At 37.4% G+C, this 17,846-nt stretch overlaps 2 protein-coding genes across 2 annotated transcripts; one reads left to right on the top strand and one right to left on the bottom strand.

Moving 5' to 3' along the window:
- Window positions 1-4,937: 4,937 nt before the first annotated feature.
- On the bottom strand, window positions 4,938-9,938 carry LOC142238812 (membrane-bound alkaline phosphatase-like; the record flags this gene model as incomplete). The annotated part of the gene is given in 4 exon segments (XM_075310532.1): window positions 4,938-5,125; window positions 5,197-6,211; window positions 6,276-6,521; window positions 9,915-9,938. Coding segments are annotated over 4 exon segments (1,473 nt in total), but the record flags the coding sequence as incomplete, so codon positions are not given.
- Window positions 9,939-11,974: 2,036 nt separating this feature from the next.
- Window positions 11,975-17,637, top strand: LOC142239904 (membrane-bound alkaline phosphatase-like). The gene is made up of 4 exons (XM_075311647.1): window positions 11,975-12,355; window positions 14,229-14,574; window positions 15,661-15,833; window positions 16,386-17,637. The coding sequence occupies exons 1-4, from the start codon at window positions 11,975-11,977 to the stop codon at window positions 17,598-17,600; spliced, it is 2,115 nt and encodes a 704-aa protein (XP_075167762.1). The 3' UTR covers window positions 17,601-17,637.
- The last annotated feature ends 209 nt before the right edge of the window (window positions 17,638-17,846 follow it).

Below are 17,846 nucleotides of genomic sequence, written 5' to 3'. Positions count from 1 at the left end.
CAAGTTTTTATTTCTATAGAAAATTTTGTCAAATTTTTATTTCTATAGAAAATTTTGTCAACATTTTATTTCTATAGAAAATTTTGTCAAGGTTTCATTTCTACAGAAAATTTTCTCAAGATTTTATTTCTATAGAAAATTTTGTCAAACTAGATTATATACGTATTTAATCGGCCTTTTTTTGTTTAATATATACCCCGTATGGGCTAACTTACAATTTAGAAGACAGTGTTAAAAAGTTTTACGATACCTTGCCATCGGCAAGTGTTATCGCAACCCAAGTAATTCGATTGTGGATGACAGCCTTTAGTAGAAGTTCCTACGCAATCCATGGTGGAGGGTACATAAGATTCGGCCTGGCCGAACTTACGGCCGTATTTACTTGTTTTTTCTTTGCGTGAAGAGGAACAAGAAACTGTGCATAAATTGAGTTAATTTATCTGATTTATATTGAACTGTTTTAATAAAATAACCGCGAAAATTTCAACGCGAAAAGCGAACATAGTACTTACCTTTAAGATCAGCCAAATCGGTTCAGATTTAGATATAGCTCCCATATATATCTTTCGCCCGATATGGACTTATGTTATATGGCCCCAGAAGCCAGAGTTTTACTCTAATTTGCTTGAAATTTTTCAGAAGGAGTACGTTTAATAGTATCATTATTTGTGCGAAATTTAGTGTAAATCGGTTCAGATTTGGATATAGCTCCCATATATATCTTTCGCGCGATATGGCCCCATAGGCCAGAGTTTTACCCTAATTTGCTTAAATGTTGCAAGCAACTTAAATTTTATTGAAATCGGTTCAGATTTTGATATAGCTTCCATATATATCATTCGCCCGATTTGAACTAATATGACCACAGACGCAAAACTTTTACTCTGATTTACGTGAAATTTTGCAGAGGGAGTAGAATTAACATTCTACACTCAAAAAACGTTTACTTGGATCCAAAGATTTTGACCTTCCTTTAAGGATTTTGGTATTGATTCCGAGCCAAAGATGCGGCTTCTTTAAAAGAAAGACATTTTGTAGGGACCTCCCTGGCTTTAAATCTAGGATCGATAAAATTAAAATTGGATACAGATCTCATTCATCGAATTTTTATTATCTGTTTGCGATATATTAATAAAGGTATTCATGTACAAAAAAATTCCAGTTTCAAAATCCAAATTATACCAAGTACTTCAAAGTAAAAACTGTTTTCTTAATGCTAAAAAACTTTAAACCAAAGATGCAAATCCTTAAAATAAGTCTTAGCCTATATTTGAAGCATTTTTATCTTAAATATAAAAATTCAATATGTCAGTTGAGTTAAAGACGATTTCTTTAAATTAAAAATGTTTTTCTTTATTTTAAGGAACATTTGCCTTACTTCAAAGATCTACAACTTCAACAGAGGGACGAAAAATTCCAAGATTTGTGTCCCAAATTTAATGAAAAAAATTTTTGAAGCAAGGATTATAAACTTTCTTTTAATTAAAATGTCATTATTTTAAAGAATTTTGTCCTTAGCATTGCGCAAACTTCGAGTTCTAAAATTTAAGTTGCATAATCTTCCATATTAGGTCAATAGGTTTTTCAGTGTAACTATGCTTGCTAAATTTTGTTTAAATCGCTTCAAATTTGCATATATATTTCGAATATATCTTTTGACTCATATACCCACAGAGACCAAAGATTTACGCCGATTTAGTTGAAACTTTGTACAGAGAGTAGAATTAAGGTTCTGGATATGCATGCTAACTTTGGTTGAAATCGGCTCAGATTCTGATATAGTTCCCATATATATCTTTCGCCCGATTTTCCGTCATATGACCACAGAGGTCAAAAAATGAATCCGATTTACGTGAAAATTTGCACAGGGAGTAGAATGAACATAGTATGTTAACTATGCATGTGATATTGCTTCCGTATATATGTTTTTCCGATTTAGGCAAAAATGGCCAAAATACTCACATTTTCCTCATTAAATCGCCACTGCTAAGTCGAAAACTCAAAAAAAAAAAAAATTACTCAAATTTAACACACATCTATCGATCGATAAATCATAAATACGTTTTTGCGAAGTTGCCTCAAATTTGGTTCAGATTTAAATATTTCCCATATTTATACCCTGCGCCACACTGTGGAACAGGGTATTATAAGTTAGTGCATATGTTTGTAACACCCAGAAGGAGACGAGATAGACACATGGTGTCTTTGGCAATAATGCTCAGAGTGGGTCCCTGAGTCGATATAACCATGTCCGTCTGTCCATCCGTCCGTCCGTCCGTCCGTCTGTCTGTGAACACATTTTTGTGATCAAAGTCTAGGTCGCTATTTAAGTCCAATCGCCTTCAAATTTAGAACATGTTCCTAATTTGGGTCAGAATAGAACCCTATTGATTTTGGAAGAAATCGGTTCAGATTTAGATATAGCTCCCATATATATATTTCGCCCGATATGCACTAATATGGACCCAGCAGCCAGAGTTTTATACCGATTTCCTTGAAATTTTGTACAAACATAACACTAAGTCGTATAGTCAAGTGTGAAAAATTTGATCGAAATCGGTTCAGATTTAGATATAGCTCCCATAAATATCTTTCGCCCGATATGGACTAATATAGTCTTAAAAGCCAGAGTTTTGGCCCAATTTGGTTGAAATTTTGCACAGGGAGTAGATTTAGCATTGTAGCTATGCGTGCCAAATTTGGTTGAAATCGACTCAGATTTAGATATAGCTCCCATATATATCTTTCGCCCGATAACTACTAATATGGTCCTAGAAGCCAGAGTTTTGGCCCAATTTGTTGGAAATTTTGCACTAGGAGTACAATTAGTAGTGCAGTTAAGTGTGCAAAATTTGATTGAAATCGGTTCAGATTTAGATATAGCTCCCACATATATCTTTCGCCCGATATGGACTAATATGGTTCTAATAGCCAGAGTTTTGGCACAATTTGGTTGAAATTTTACACAGGGAGTAGATTTAGCATTGTAGCTATGCGTGCCAAATTTGATTGAAATCGGTTCAGATTTTGATATAGCACCCATATGTAGCTTTCGCCCGATTTACACTCATATGAGCACAGAGGCCAATTTTTTACTCCGATTTAGTTGAAATTTTGCACAGGGAGTAGAATTAGCATTGTAGCTATGCGTGCCCAATTTGGTTGAAATGGGTTCAGATTTAGATATAGCTCTCATATATATGTTTTTCTGATTTCAACAAAAATGGTCAAAATACCAACATTTGCCTTGTTAAACGCCACTGCTTAGTCGAAAAGTTGTAAAAATGACTCTAATTTTCCTAAACTTCTAACACATATATATCGAGCGATAAATCATCAATAAACTTTTGCGAAGTTTCCTTAAAATTGCTTCAGATTTAAATGTTTCCCATATTTTTTACTAAAATTGTGTTCCACCCTAGTGCATTAGCCAACTTAAATTTTGAGTCTATAGATTTTGTAAAAGTCTATCAAATCCTGTCCAAATCGAGTGATATTTAAATGTATGTATTTGGGACAAACCTTTATATATAGCACCCAACCCATTTGACGGATGTGATATGGTATCGAAAATTTAGATCTACAAAGTGGTGCAGGGTATAATATAGTCGGCCCCGCCCGACTTTAGACTTTCCTTACTTGTTTTTTAGTAACATTGTGCTTCATCCCAGGGCATTAGCCGATTTAAATTTTAATTGTAGAGATTTTGTACAAGTACAAAAAATTGTCTCCAAATCGGTTAAGATATAAATATTTGTATATGGGAATATAAACCTTCATGAAGGAGTTGAGATGGTAACACGAATTTTGGTCTACAAATTGGTGAAGGGTATAATATAGTCGGCCCCGCCCGACTTTTACTTGCTTGTTTTTCTATCTATCTATCTATTTTTGCTCTCAAGGTCCTTTCAAAGTGTTTAAAAATATCTCCCATATTTTAAAGCTTTTTTGCTTTGTAGTCAGGATGCAAAAACTAATTTAAAGACGATTTCATTAATTTTGAAAAATTTTTCAGAATTACCACGTTGATAAATTTCTTTCATTAGCATACCCATTTGTACATAAACCATTATATGGACCAAACAACTACAATGAAAAGTTCATCGACTTTTGGACAAAGACTAAAACTTTATATCAGAGAAATCTTTGGCCTAAGAACAAGATTTTTTCAGTATTGTCATTGAGCTACACGTAGAATCGGGCAGCACTTAGTGATAAGAGAGAAGTTCACCACTGTGGTCTCACAATGGACTAAATAATCTAAGTGAGTCTGAAAATATCGGGCTGTCACTATACCTAACCTATGCTAGACAAAATTCCCATTAAAAAGACATGACACACGCCGCAGTGGTAGAACATTTACTCGTGAGCTGAACATGTCGCCAGAACGGATGCAATACATATTGAAAAATTGAGCTGGGATGAAAAGCCATTGAAATTCCAAAACGTGCAAGAGCTCAAACCGATGCACAAAAAATTTAGCCCAATGGAAAGCTTCTCAATGTAGTGTGCTTAATTTTATCTGAAGATTTCCCCTGAACACTTTAGTACACAAAAAACAATTTTTATCTGATTCAATCACGAAATTAATTGATCCAATTATTTGTTTAATTGAAATGTCTTCAATAGTATCAATTAAAAAATTAATTGACAGTCAATTAAATAATTAATTGATCCAACTAAAAAATTAATTGATACTACTAATTTGTGCGATTGATTTTTATTTCAATTAAAAAATTTGTTGAATCAATTACATTTTTAATTGAATATTTTTTAAAACTCAATTAAGATTTTAATTGGAGAAATTTTCGTGAATTTTTTTTCTGTGTACTGACTTTCCATAAGAGATAACACAATTTCATTGACTTCCATAGTACTACAGCTGACATTTTTATTTGTTTTTTTTTTTTAATATTTCACTTCATACTTTCAAATCCCTAGCCATTAGTGTTACACATTGTGGCCCCATTACCTATGCATGCAGCATAAGCCATCAAATGTGGTATGGTATTCTGTTGCATAACACCACGGAAGAGATGAGAATGGGGACCACGAGCAAATACTCCAACATCTTCTCCAGAATGTGTTCCTTGATCATTGGGTATTTGGCTAGGATGGGTGAAGCCTTAAAAAAAAAAGAATAAAAATAAAACGACAATCGAACAAAATCCAAGGGAAGTCGAGCATTAAACTTACTATGATCATGAGAGATTATGCCCTCCAAATTAATGCGCTGACCATTTGCATCCAAATACTGTTCCGGACCCGAAACATAGTTGAGAGTTGCATATTTAATGCCATTGCTATCGACATCATTTTGATTCAAACCCAAAATATCGTTACCTCGGGCAGGATAACCAGAAATTGTTAGGGGATGGCCGTGATCGGCTGTCACAACAATCAGGGTATCATCGATATTGGTCATGTTGACAGCCAGTTGAACAGCCTTTTCCAATTCAATGGTTTCGTCCAAAGAGACTGTCGCTTTGTTAAAGTGATTGCCATAGTCTATGAGGCCACCCTCAATGAAAATGAAGTAGCCCTGATCATTACGACTCAACAATTTCAATGCCACCTTTGTCATTTCCGATAATGTGGGCTTCTTTACGGGATCGGCCACAGTATGGTAGTCCATGGATTCCGAATTGAATACTCCCATAATATTGGAAACTTTGCCAACATCAACATTCAATAGTTCATCGCGACTTGTAACCACAGCTCCTTGAGGATGCATATCCTTCCAAAGGTTAATCAAATTCTGGCCATCTGAACGTTCACCCGCATTGCCAAAAGCATCTGTTGCAGTATTGGGCACAAATTTCCCCATACCTCCACCCATCATTACCTCGAAATTGCGACCGGGGCTACGTTTAATCAATTGTTGAGCCATATCCATGCAAGGACCCTCTTGTTTAACTTCATCCGCTATATCCGTATCGGATTCCCAGAGACGAAAGGCAACCTTGCCATAGAGCCCCGATGGGCTGGCATGTGTAAGGGTGGTGGTTGTTATGAAGCCCGTAGACTTACCAGCAGCTTGGGCCCAGTCGGCAATTGAGGTCAGGTGATTTGCCACATCCATACTCATGGTGCAGTTTGAGAAGGCCACATTCGATGTAACACCAATAGTGTAGGCATTTGTTTTCACACCACACAAGTAGGCGGTGGCAGTACATGCCGAATCAGGAACCTGGGCATTTGTGCAATAGGTCTAGAGCAGAACAGAGCTATAGTCATTTCATTGGTTTGGAATTGAAATTTAAGTATGTACTCACCCTGCTAAGGCCACCATGGGGAAATTTTTCAAAACTAAGTTGATCCTCTTCACCAGAATTTCCTTTCATTTGGCCCTTGCGTATACGGGCAGCTGTCATTGTACTCAGGGACATACCATCACCCAAGAAGAAAATTATGTTTTTGGCCTTTTTATAGTTGGGCATTTCCTCTAAGCGTTTGGCCAATTCAGCGCGAGCCGAAGCTCGCCAAAATTCGGGATTCATTTCTCCATTAGGTGTTGGTTTCTTCTGTGGCAGACCACTGGTCACGGCAATAAAGCCAAGGAGTACAAAAAATAACTTCATCCTCACTCACTTACAGCAAGTCTACAAATCCAACGCAGTCACCAAAAGTGTCTGTGAATGTTCTGGGAAGGCTCTACGATTTTATATGGGAATCGTGCGAAGTTCTTCGTCATGTTATGTGGTTTTAGATAATTCTTTCCATATCTAAAACCCAGACCCATTTGCCTGATAGTACAAATAATTCAAATAACTTTTACATTGTTTGATAACAACTTTTATTGCAGTCTTAATACTTACGATTACTTTTTCGGCTTTGCCAAAAACACTATGTAAATATCTACTTTAACCTAAAAAGCATAAATAAAAACAAATATATAATAAATAAAAACAAATATAAAGGGTGATTTGTTAAGAGCTTGATAACTTTTTTTTTTTTAAAAAACGCATAAAATTTGCAAAATCTCATCGGTTCTTTATTTGAAACGTTAGATTGGTCCATGACATTTACTTTTTGAAGATAATTTCATTTAAATGTTGACCGCGGCTGCGTCTTAGGTGGTCCATTCGGAAAGTCCAATTTTGGGCAACTTTTTCGAGCATTTCGGCCGGAATAGCCCGAATTTCTTCGGAAATGTTGTCTTCCAAAGCTGGAATAGTTGCTGGCTTATTTCTGTAGACTTTAGACTTGACGTAGCCCCACAAAAAATAGTCTAAAGGCGTCAAATCGCATGATCTTGGTGGCCAACTTACCGGTCCATTTCTTGAGATGAATTGTTCTCCGAAGTTTTCCCTCAAAATGGCCATAGAATCGCGAGCTGTGTGGCATGTAGCGCCATCTTGTTGAAACCACATGTCAACCAAGTTCAGTTCTTCCATTTTTGGCAACAAAAAGTTTGTTAGCATCGAACGATAGCGATCGCCATTCACCGTAACGTTGCATCCAACAGCATCTTTGAAAAAATACGGTCCAATGATTCCACCAGCGTACAAACCACACCAAACAGTGCATTTTTCGGGATGCATGGGCAGTTCTTGAACGGCTTCTGGTTGCTCTTCACTCCAAATGCGGCAATTTTGCTTATTTACGTAGCCATTCAACCAGAAATGAGCCTCATCGCTGAACAAAATTTGTCGATAAAAAAGCGGATTTTCTGCCACTGATTTTGGTAATAAAATTCAATGATTTGCAAGCGTTGCTCGTTAGTAAGTCTATTCATGATGAAATGTCAAAGCATACTGAGCATCTTTCTCTTTGACACCATGTCTGAAATCCCACGTGATCTGTCAAATACTAATGCATGAAAATCCTAACCTCAAAAGAATCACCCTTTACGTCTGAGAGTTCGGCCAGGCCAAATCTTATGTACCCTCCACCACGGATTGCGTTCAAAGTTCTACTGAAGACAGTCATACACAATCGAAGTACCATGAAGTGTGGTAACAGTTGCCGATGGCATGGTATCTTAAATCTTGTCTTGTAAATGGTATATATGGTCCATATGCATTCTACACACAGAAAAAAATTTTCCCGAAAATTTTTCCAATTAAAATCTTAATTGAGTTTTAAGAAATATTCAATTAAAAATTTAAATGATTCAACAAATTTTTTAATTGAATCAAGTAAGGAAAGTCTAAAGTCGGGCGGGGCCGACTATATTATACCCTGCACCACTTTGTAGATCTAAATTTTCGATACCATATCACATCCGTCAAATGTGTTGGGGACTATATATAAAGGTTTGTCTCAAATACATGCATTTAAATATCACTCGATCTGGACAGAATTTGATAGACTTCTACAAATCTATAGACTCAAAATTTAAGTCGGCTAATGCACTAGGGTGGAACACAATATTAGTAAAAAAATATGTGAAACATTTAAATCTGAAGCAATTTTAAGGAAACTTCGCAAAAGTTTATTTATGATTTATCGCTCGATATATATGCATTAGAAGTTTAGGAAAATTAGAGTCATTTTTACAACTTTTCGACTAAGCAGTGGCGATTTTACAAGGAAAATGTTGGTATTTTGACCATTTTTGTCGAAATCAGAAAAACATATATATGGGAGCTATATCTAAATCTGAACCGATTTCAACCAAATTAGGCACGCATAGCTACAATGCTAATTCTACTCCCTGTGCAAAATTTCAACTAAATCGGAACATAAAATTGTCCTCTGTGGTCATATGAGTGTAAATCGGGCGAAAGCTATATATGGGAGATATATCCAAATCTGAACCGATGTCAACCAAATTTGGCACGCATAGCTACAATGCTAATTCTACTCCCTGTGCAAAATTTCAACTAAATCGGAGTTACAAATTGGCCTCTGTGGTCATATGAGTGTAAATCGGGCGAAAGCTATATATGGGAGCTATATCTAAATCTGAACCGATTTCAACCAAATTTGGCACGCATATCTGCAATGCTAATTATACTCCCTGTGCAAAATTTCAACTAAATCGGAGCAAAAAATTGGCCTCTGTGGTCATTTGAGTGTAAATCGGGCGAAAGCTATATATGGGAGCTATATCTAAATCTGAGCCGATTTCAACCAAATTTGGCACGGATAGCTACAATGCCAATTCTACTCCCTATGCAAAAATTTCAACTAAATCGGAGCAAAAAATTGGCCTCTGTGGGCAAATGAGTGTAAATCGGGCGAAAGCTATATATGGGAGCTATATCTAAATCTGAACCGATTTGGCTGATATTATGCGACTTTTTCGAGACTCATAAAATATTCGGATGTACGGAATTTGAGGAAGATCGGTTGATATACACGCCAATTATGACCAGATCGGTGAAAAATATATATGACAGCTATATCTAAATCTGAACCGATTTTTTCCAAAATCAACAGGGATCGTCTTTGAGCCGAAGCAGGACCCTATACCAAATGTTAGGACAATCGGATTAAAACTGCGAGCTGTACTTTGCACACAAAAATACATCAACAGACAGACAGACAGACAGACGGACATCGCTAAATCGACTCAGAATTTAATTCTAAGACGATCGGTATACTAAACGATGGGTCTCAGACTTTTCCTTCTCGGCGTTACAAACAAATGCACAAACTTATTATACCCTGTACCACAGTAGTGGTGAAGGGTATAAATATGGGAAACATTTAAATCTGAAGCAATTTTAAGGAAACTTCGCAAAAGTTTATTTATGATTTATCCCTCGATATATATGTATTAGAAGTTTAGGAAAATTAGAGTCATTTTTACAACTTTTCGACTAAGCAGTGCCGATTTTACAAGGAAAATGTTGGTATTTTGACCATTTTTGTCGAAATCAGAAAATCATATATATGGGAGCTATATCTAAATCTGAACCGATTTCAACCAAATTTGGCACGCATAGCTACAATGCTAATTATACTCCCTGTGCCAAATTTCAACTAAATCGGAGTTAAAAATTGGCCTCTGTGGTCATATGAGTGTAAATCGGGTGAATGCTATATATGGGAGATATATCTAAATCTGAACCGATTTCAACCAAATTTGGCATGCATAGCTACAATGCTAATTCTACTCCCTGTGCAAAATTTCAACTAAATCGGAGTTAAAAATTGGCCTCTGTGGTCATATGAGTGTAAATCGGGCGAAAGCTATATATGGGAGATATATCCAAATCTGAACCGATTTCAACCAAATTTGGTACGCATAGTTACAATGATAATTCGACTCCCTGTGCAAAATTTCAATTAAATCGGAGTAAAAGATTGGCCACTGTGGTCATATGAGTGTAAATCGGGCGAAATCTATATATGGGAGCTATATATAAATCTGAACCGATTTCAATCAAATTTGGCACGCACAGCTACAATGCTAAATCTACTCCCTGTGCAAAATTTCAACCAATTTGGGCCAAAACTCTGATTTTTAGGACCATATTAGTCCATATCGGGCGAAAGATATATATAGGAGCTATATCTAAATCTGAACCGATTTCAATCAAATTTTGCACACTTAACTGCACTTCTAATTGTACTCCTAGTACAAAATTTCAAACAAATTGGGCAAAAACTCTGGCTTCTAGGACTATATTAGTACATATCGGGCGAAAGATATATATAGGAGCTATATCTAAATCTGAATCGAAAATGTTCACGTTTTGGGACCTCGTGTTATTTCTGAGCCGCCATTAACACATTCCGTTATGGCTCCCTGCATATTTCTGCACTGAAAAAATAGCATGCCTGTTCCAAAGATTTTGTCTTTACTTTAAAAAATTTGGTATTGATTCCGAGCCAAAGAAGCGGAGAATACAAGTAACGATATTTTTAAGACACAATTCTCTTTTAAATTTGGGTTTTGTGTACTTGCTTCTAGGAAGCAAATTTTGATTTTTCGTTTATTCAGATTTTTTTCTTCATATGCTATCAAAATCGTTTAAAAACGAGTTAACAACAACTTTATTTTCAAAATTAAGACTCGACTTCCAATAGAAATTATGCTATGTTTCAAGTAAAAGACTTCTTTAAAATAAAGTTTTGAAAAATATGTCCTATATTTGAACGATTTTTTGCTTTGTAGTCAAGATGCAAAACGACAACAAATTTAAAGACAATTTCAGTAAATTTAAAGAATTTTTCTGAAATATTAAAGTCAAGTTGACCTTAGCCCAAACATTTTTTATTTCATGTTATGATACCCTTTTTTTAGTAAAATGACTTAATTATAAGGACAATAGACTTTTGGACAAGGAAAACAACTTTATATTAGAGAAATGCGTCTTCTATGCTAAGCAAAATTTGCATTCGTATTTTAAAGACATGAAATCTTTGACCTCACGACAATATTTTTTCTCAGTGTGGTGGCCTATATATTTCGTGAAAACAGTTCAGTGACTTAGGTAATGCTCCAAGTTCTTCTCCTGCTCACAATACACGCTGCATTCACCATCATTCGAAGTTGTATAGAGTATAAATGTACTAGCAACTCCAGGTCCGATCATGTTTCCCCATTCTCCTTCTGTAGATCTCCAGTCCTTCTCTTGTGGAAGTCACCCAACAATATTTTGATGATCCACATCATACTATGAGTTTCGGAGATCCTATATGATTTTTGCGGCCAAATTTCCCTCCTTGGTTTTACTCTAGGCCATGCCAACTTTATGTGAGAGACGTTAGCACCCAGTATAGAGATGTAGGGCATAGATATAACCTCGTATAGTCTTTTATTACCTGCATAGCAAATGTTTGTTTATACATTCGGAGACATACACAAATAGTAATGTTTAATCCTATTTCAAATAGGAATTAAACATATCTCAACTAAATCTTCTGGCAAAGATAACGATTTTTTTATTTCTGAATATAAAAACGATGTAGATAAAAACATATAAAAATGTATAATTTTCGAAATACGAGCGATAGTCTTCGGTTAGCATTGAGTTGAAAATTACATTTCTCTTTGGAAAACATATTCTCTAACGAAATGAAAGCAGCCTTCTTACTTCTAACCACATTTGTGGTTTTAGTTGTCAGTCACCAATATAAGGACTTGCATTCAACTCTTGCTGAACAATTTGCTGGTCACAAAGTAAATGGTCCTTCGAGCCGAATTGGTATGCCTGTGGCACCGGTTGAGGAACGCAATAGGGAATTCTGGTTGAATTTGGGCCAAGGGGAATTGCTACAGCGTGTCCAGAAACCTTTGAACCAGAAACAAGCCAAGAATGTGATTTTCTTTTTGGGTGGTGGCATGTCCTTAACAACATTGACTGCATCGCGCATACGCAAAGGTCAACTAAAGGGTAATCATGGTGAGGAAGAATTGCTGAGTTTTGAGAAATTTCCCTTTACTGGATTGAGCAAGGTGAGTTATAATCCGAGCAAAAATGGAGCACTATTTCAGCAGGATTGTAAGGGAGAGAGGAAGTAACAACTGCTTACAAAACAGACGAATCAGCGCTGATTTGCTCATTTCAATAGCAATATTGCTCGGAAGTGATATATAATCTTGATATATATAATAGTGATATACTTTTCTTGCATCTATTGTATACTGCATGCGTTGGATGTAATAACGTCAACGAATGATGGTAAACTAATTTACTCGTCTACATTATTGCCACCGATACATGCAGTGTAGATGCACTGCCTACTTTATTGTAGGAGCCACCGTGGTGCAATGGTTAGCATGCCCGCCTTGCATACACAAGGTCGTGGGTTCGATTCCTGCTACGACCGAACACCAAAAAGTTTTTCAGCGGTGGATTATCCCACCTCAGTAATGCTGGTGACATTTCTGAGGGTTTCAAAGCTTCTCTAAGTGGTTTCACTGCAATGTGGAACGCCGTTCGGACTCGGCTATAAAAAGGAGGTTCCTTGTCATTGAGCTTAACATGGAATCGGGCAGCACTCAGTGATAAGAGAGAAGTTCACCAATGTGGTATCACAATGGACTGAATAGTCTAAGTGAGCCTGATACAACGGGCTGCCACCTAACCTAATCTAACCTAACCTAAAGCGAAATTCTAAGACATCTTGATCAAAGTGCTGGGGGCTTTTAAAGTCGGTTTTAAAAAACCCTCAAATTTTCCAAAAACCGGTGGTATGTTGTTCTTGAAAGAAATAAGCGGCATGACCGGGTTTCATAAAAACATGTAATTTTGAAATGAAAATCTAATTCTGTAGTCATGCTGATCAAAGTCTTGAAAACACCGGCTCTGCCGGCCCTAATTGTGTAAGAAGATAAACCGGTCCACCAAATTTTGTTCACCGGTTTTAATCACTCTAAAGATGACCTAACGATGTCCGTCTGTCTGTCTGTCTATTATAATAACGCTTTGGTGATGTGGTGGTCATTACATGGTAGAAATCGAGTGAGGAACCACCATTTCAAGCCATTTTTTGTTGACGCGTGCTGAGTGCGATGGTGCTATATTCTTTTGGAATGTTCATGGTTTGCGAAGGAAATATTTACCTGTCCAGGACTCAATACTGTCTATAAAATATTTTCCCTGATTTGACTTTTATTTTGAACCCACGGCCGATGAATACGAGAACAACCATCGGCCCACACCATTACCATCGGCGGCGCTTGAGTTCTGGTGCCCAACCGAAGGTACACATTTTCTTTGGAAAGCGATTATTATTTTTTTAATAAACTGCTCAATTTGGAATGGCTTCTCATAGGAGAAAACCAAATTGGATAACAAGTCACTTTCGTCCATGTGAGGCAACTTCTCTCTCTATCTCTCTCTCTCATTTCCGTCTAACATTTCGGTGATCTCTTGCAATTTTTAGAACTCCAGGCTCAATTTGTATATCTCTATATTTGATTAGAAAAATGCATTCCCAGACAGATGGTTGTTGTGACAGTATTTTATGTGGTTTCATCCATTTCGTTTTACGCTTTGGTACATCAGCTTGTATCCACATCAAGGAACTCTGCGCCAAGGATTGGATGTGTTCAGAATTATCTGGTGGTGAGTCGGATAGGTTTAGCTGGGCAAGCGAAAAGTTGATGAGTGTCATGTGGCCCTTGGTTGCAAATGGAACACAAGTCAGCTACGCTGCTACCAATCATTGATAAGTAGAAATTGAGGAGGATGCATTTGCCTGATCTTAGTTAGAGCAAATTTACTTTGATCTCGACGGGAGGTCTCTTTCCTACAGTGCTATTGACGATGGTCGTGCTCCAATAACAGGTTTAAACTTGTAGCTTCTCACCGCTTCAATTACAGTGTGCTCATGAATTCTGTTCAGAATTGTCTGATATGCTACCTGACCTAGAGGATCTCTTTAGTAACGCCGGATCTCGCGCTCCTATCCACAATATGGTGATCTGGATGGCTACTGCGATAGCAACCCAAGATGTACTGCTTTGGCATCATGTAATTGTGTCTACCCACTGGGATGGTCTTGGCCTCCGCATAAAGGTGATCCAGAGGTGTGCTGCCGACACATCCTGTCGCTTATTTGAGGTGTCCACATTGGCACTTCATAGTTTACCACTGGTCAGCCAATTGCCTTATATTAAGTCAACAAATGACTTGAAAAGGCTGTCGAATGTTACACCGAGAATATTGGGTAATTTATAGTCGGAATTATATTGCCATCGACTCAGACAATCATCTGCCTGCGTACTTCTTCCGTGAATAGTGTGGCTGAGTATTTGGTGACAAATATCCTCAAAACTCTAGCAGTGAAATAACTGGTAAGTTAGGTTAGGTGGCAGCCCGATGTATCAGAATCACTTAGACTATTCAGTCCATTGTGATACCACATTGGTGAAGTTCTCTCTTATCACTGAGTGCTGTCCGATTCCATGTTAAGCTCAATGACAGGGGACCTCCTTTTTATTGCCGAGTCCGAACGGCGTTTCACATTGCAGTGAAACCACTTAGAGAAGCTTTGAAACCCTCAGAAATGTCACCGGCATTACTGAGGTGGGATAATCCGACCTTGTGTATGCAAGGCGGGCATGCTAACCATTGCACCACGGTGGTAAGATCAGCAAGATAAACGTTTAATCGATCCCATATGTCATTAATTGGTTTCTGCCGGTAGGGACGTATTTTCGATGTCCTCCAAGAGCCTAGCATGGTTGAACTTATCGAATGCCTTCAATGGGTCTAGTGCCACGATAACCGTTCTATGACACGGCTTGGAATCCGGCTTGGTTGAATCCTCTATTAATGTATGCTAAAATGCCACGCAAAACAGTCGTCATCCTAGGTACTTTACGGAATCAATTTTGATGGCTGGCAGATCGAAAATTCTCCACAGACAGATGATCAGGCGATCAGTGGGTCGTAGCTAGCTCGGCCCTGATCATTATTGCCAGACAACAGGCTCACGTAGACTACTCAGTCCATTATGAACTGTCTTATCAATGTCGGCGAACGGCGTTTCACATTACGGTGAAACTACTTTGATACTCTGAAATGTCTCCAACATTACTGAGAGGATATAAGCACCGCTTTAGGGTGTTCGGTCGAAATTGTGATTGAACTCACGATCCTTTGTATGAGAAGCTGGCATGCACCACATTGGCTCTCTCAGAGTTCCCGTGGAAATAGTTTCTTCAAATTCTTCTTTTAATCCAATTTCGACGAAGATTACAACAAGTCGACTTCGACATTTACAAAAATCGATTGTATCCTTTGTCCTGAGATAAGAACTCTGTTCCCGATATTTTAACGAGGAGGAAAACCTCGCTATTACGGGCATATAATCGATCGGCTTTAAATAGTAACCAAAATCGGATTTTGATGAATAAAAAAAATAATAGTCGAGCCGAATTTGAATCGAAAGACGAACGTAATGAAGATCTTTTTTTTGTGTTGGTAACTCATTCAAAAGTAGAAAGTCTGGAATTTCAACAGAAGTTGACATTACCAAATTTGGGAAAAAGTCAAAAAGTAGATTCTTGAAAAACTCGAAGAGTCAAAGTTAAACCTTTTCAAATTTTGAAGAAAAAAACGAGAGACGTCTTTTCGAGAATTGCGGCCTCTATTTTACGAACAAGAAATATATAGACAGTCTATTTTATTTTATGTCAAAAAATGATTCATCCCCTCAAACTAATTCAACATTATGTTTCTCAATAACGTGACAATAATCGTGCACAGTAAATATAAATAAAATGAAAATTTTATCATACGATTAGTTGTACAACTAACGGTTCGGATTCCTCAAATTTGATTTTTAGCGGATAATTGACAAAGCCTCGGCTTTGTTATCGAATGGTAGAAATTTAGTATGAGCCACCCCCGACAAAAATGAGTCGGCTTCATTTCCTGGACATAGATGAGAACCCCGACATTTGTCTAGATCCTCCCCTTAACATAGAAATATTGGCCTAACATAATTTTCCAAATGTTTTCTTTCTTCCACAGACTTATTGTGTCAATGCCCAAGTTCCTGATTCTGCTTGTACCTCTACAGCCTATCTCAGTGGTGTTAAGGCAAATTTAGCCACTTTAGGTGTTACTGCCCAGGTTAATTACAACAATTGTACAGAGAGTATGGATAAAAGCAATCAGGTCTCCTCCATAGCGGATTGGGCCCAAAAAGCTGGTAAATCTACAGGATTCATAACCACCACTACTTTGACACATGCCACACCAGCCGGAAGTTATGCTCATGTAGCCAATAGCTTCTGGGAAAGTGATACAGATGTAACCACATCAACTGGACTTACCGATACCTCTAAATGCATGGATATAGCTCAACAGCTGATCACTCGGGAGCCTGGTAAAAAATTCAATGTTCTAATGGGTGGTGGTATGGGAAAATTTCTGCCCAATACGATAAGGGATTCACATGGCAATATGGGTGAAAGGAGTGATGGTAAAAATCTCCTTTCCACTTGGCAAGCTGATCATAAAAAAGGATTGCTTGTTACCGACCGATCTGGATTGTTGTCAGTTGATACCAAGAAACACGATAACATTATGGGCATTTTCGCATCTGGTCTTATGGATTTCCATGTGACGGCCAACAGCTCCCAACAACCCACTCTGGAGGAAATGACAGAAGTGGCTATCCAAGTGTTGAAGAAAAATAACAAAGGCTATTTCATATTTATTGAAGGTGGCCTCATTGACCATGGCCACCATGCGAATATGCCTGCCATAGCCATCGATGAGACATTGGAATTCGAAAAGGCTGTACAAAAGGCTCGCGACCTCACAGATCCAAATGACACTCTCATAGTGGTCTCCTCAGATCATGCTCACCCCATGAGTATAGCGGGTTATCCCAGTAGAGGGAATAATATATTGGGTATTGGAGATTTGATCCCTGACAGGAATGGCATGCCCTTGGCAACACTTAATTATGCCGCTGGACCTTATCAGTATTTGGACGAACAAGGCAATCGTCTGGATTTATCGTCGGTTATAGATGGAGAGAATATGTTCGCCCAATATCCCAGTTATATCAAAAAGGCTGCTGGTGTTCATAGTGGTGATGATGTGGGTATATTTGCCTCTGGTCCTCACGAGCATTTGTTCCGCTCCTCTCTTGAGCAACATACCCTGCCGCATTTGATGGCCTATGCTGCATGTATTGGAGATGGACCAACGCTTTGTAGTAAGAATAAGTTGTAATGATCATGTATTAGAATATGAATTGAAATAAAAACTATGTGTGGGGAATCTTTAAAAATTGAACAAGCACTAAAGAAAAAGTAAGGTAACTTTTTTTTTTTTGTAAAATGAAAGTAGTATGACAATTCGCTCTAGCCAGCAATAAAACCTGTATAGCTAGGCTTGTGTAGATTAGTATCAATTTCTTCATCTTCATGTCCAATAAAATTGTAAACATGTAAAAAAAATCTTACTTTATTTGTTTAA

Source organism: Haematobia irritans, chromosome 5 (assembly GCF_050003625.1).
Source record: "Haematobia irritans isolate KBUSLIRL chromosome 5, ASM5000362v1, whole genome shotgun sequence".
Taxonomy (NCBI): Eukaryota; Metazoa; Arthropoda; class Insecta; order Diptera; family Muscidae; genus Haematobia; species Haematobia irritans.
Note: the sequence above shows the minus strand (reverse complement) of the source record. Positions and strands in the feature narration are given on the sequence as shown.

What these genes read in the sequence shown, in the direction of transcription:
- LOC142239904 (XM_075311647.1), top strand. Translation starts at nt 11,975, where the DNA reads ATGAAAGCAGCCTTCTTACTTCTAACCACATTTGTGGTTTTAGTTGTC. An exon ending in TGTTACACCGAGAATATTGG is followed by an intron (nt 14,575 to 15,660) that starts GTAATTTATAGT and finishes CTTTGTCCTGAG; the next exon opens with ATAAGAACTCTGTTCCCGAT. An exon ending in AAGATCTTTTTTTTGTGTTG is followed by an intron (nt 15,834 to 16,385) that starts GTAACTCATTCA and finishes TTTCTTCCACAG; the next exon opens with ACTTATTGTGTCAATGCCCA.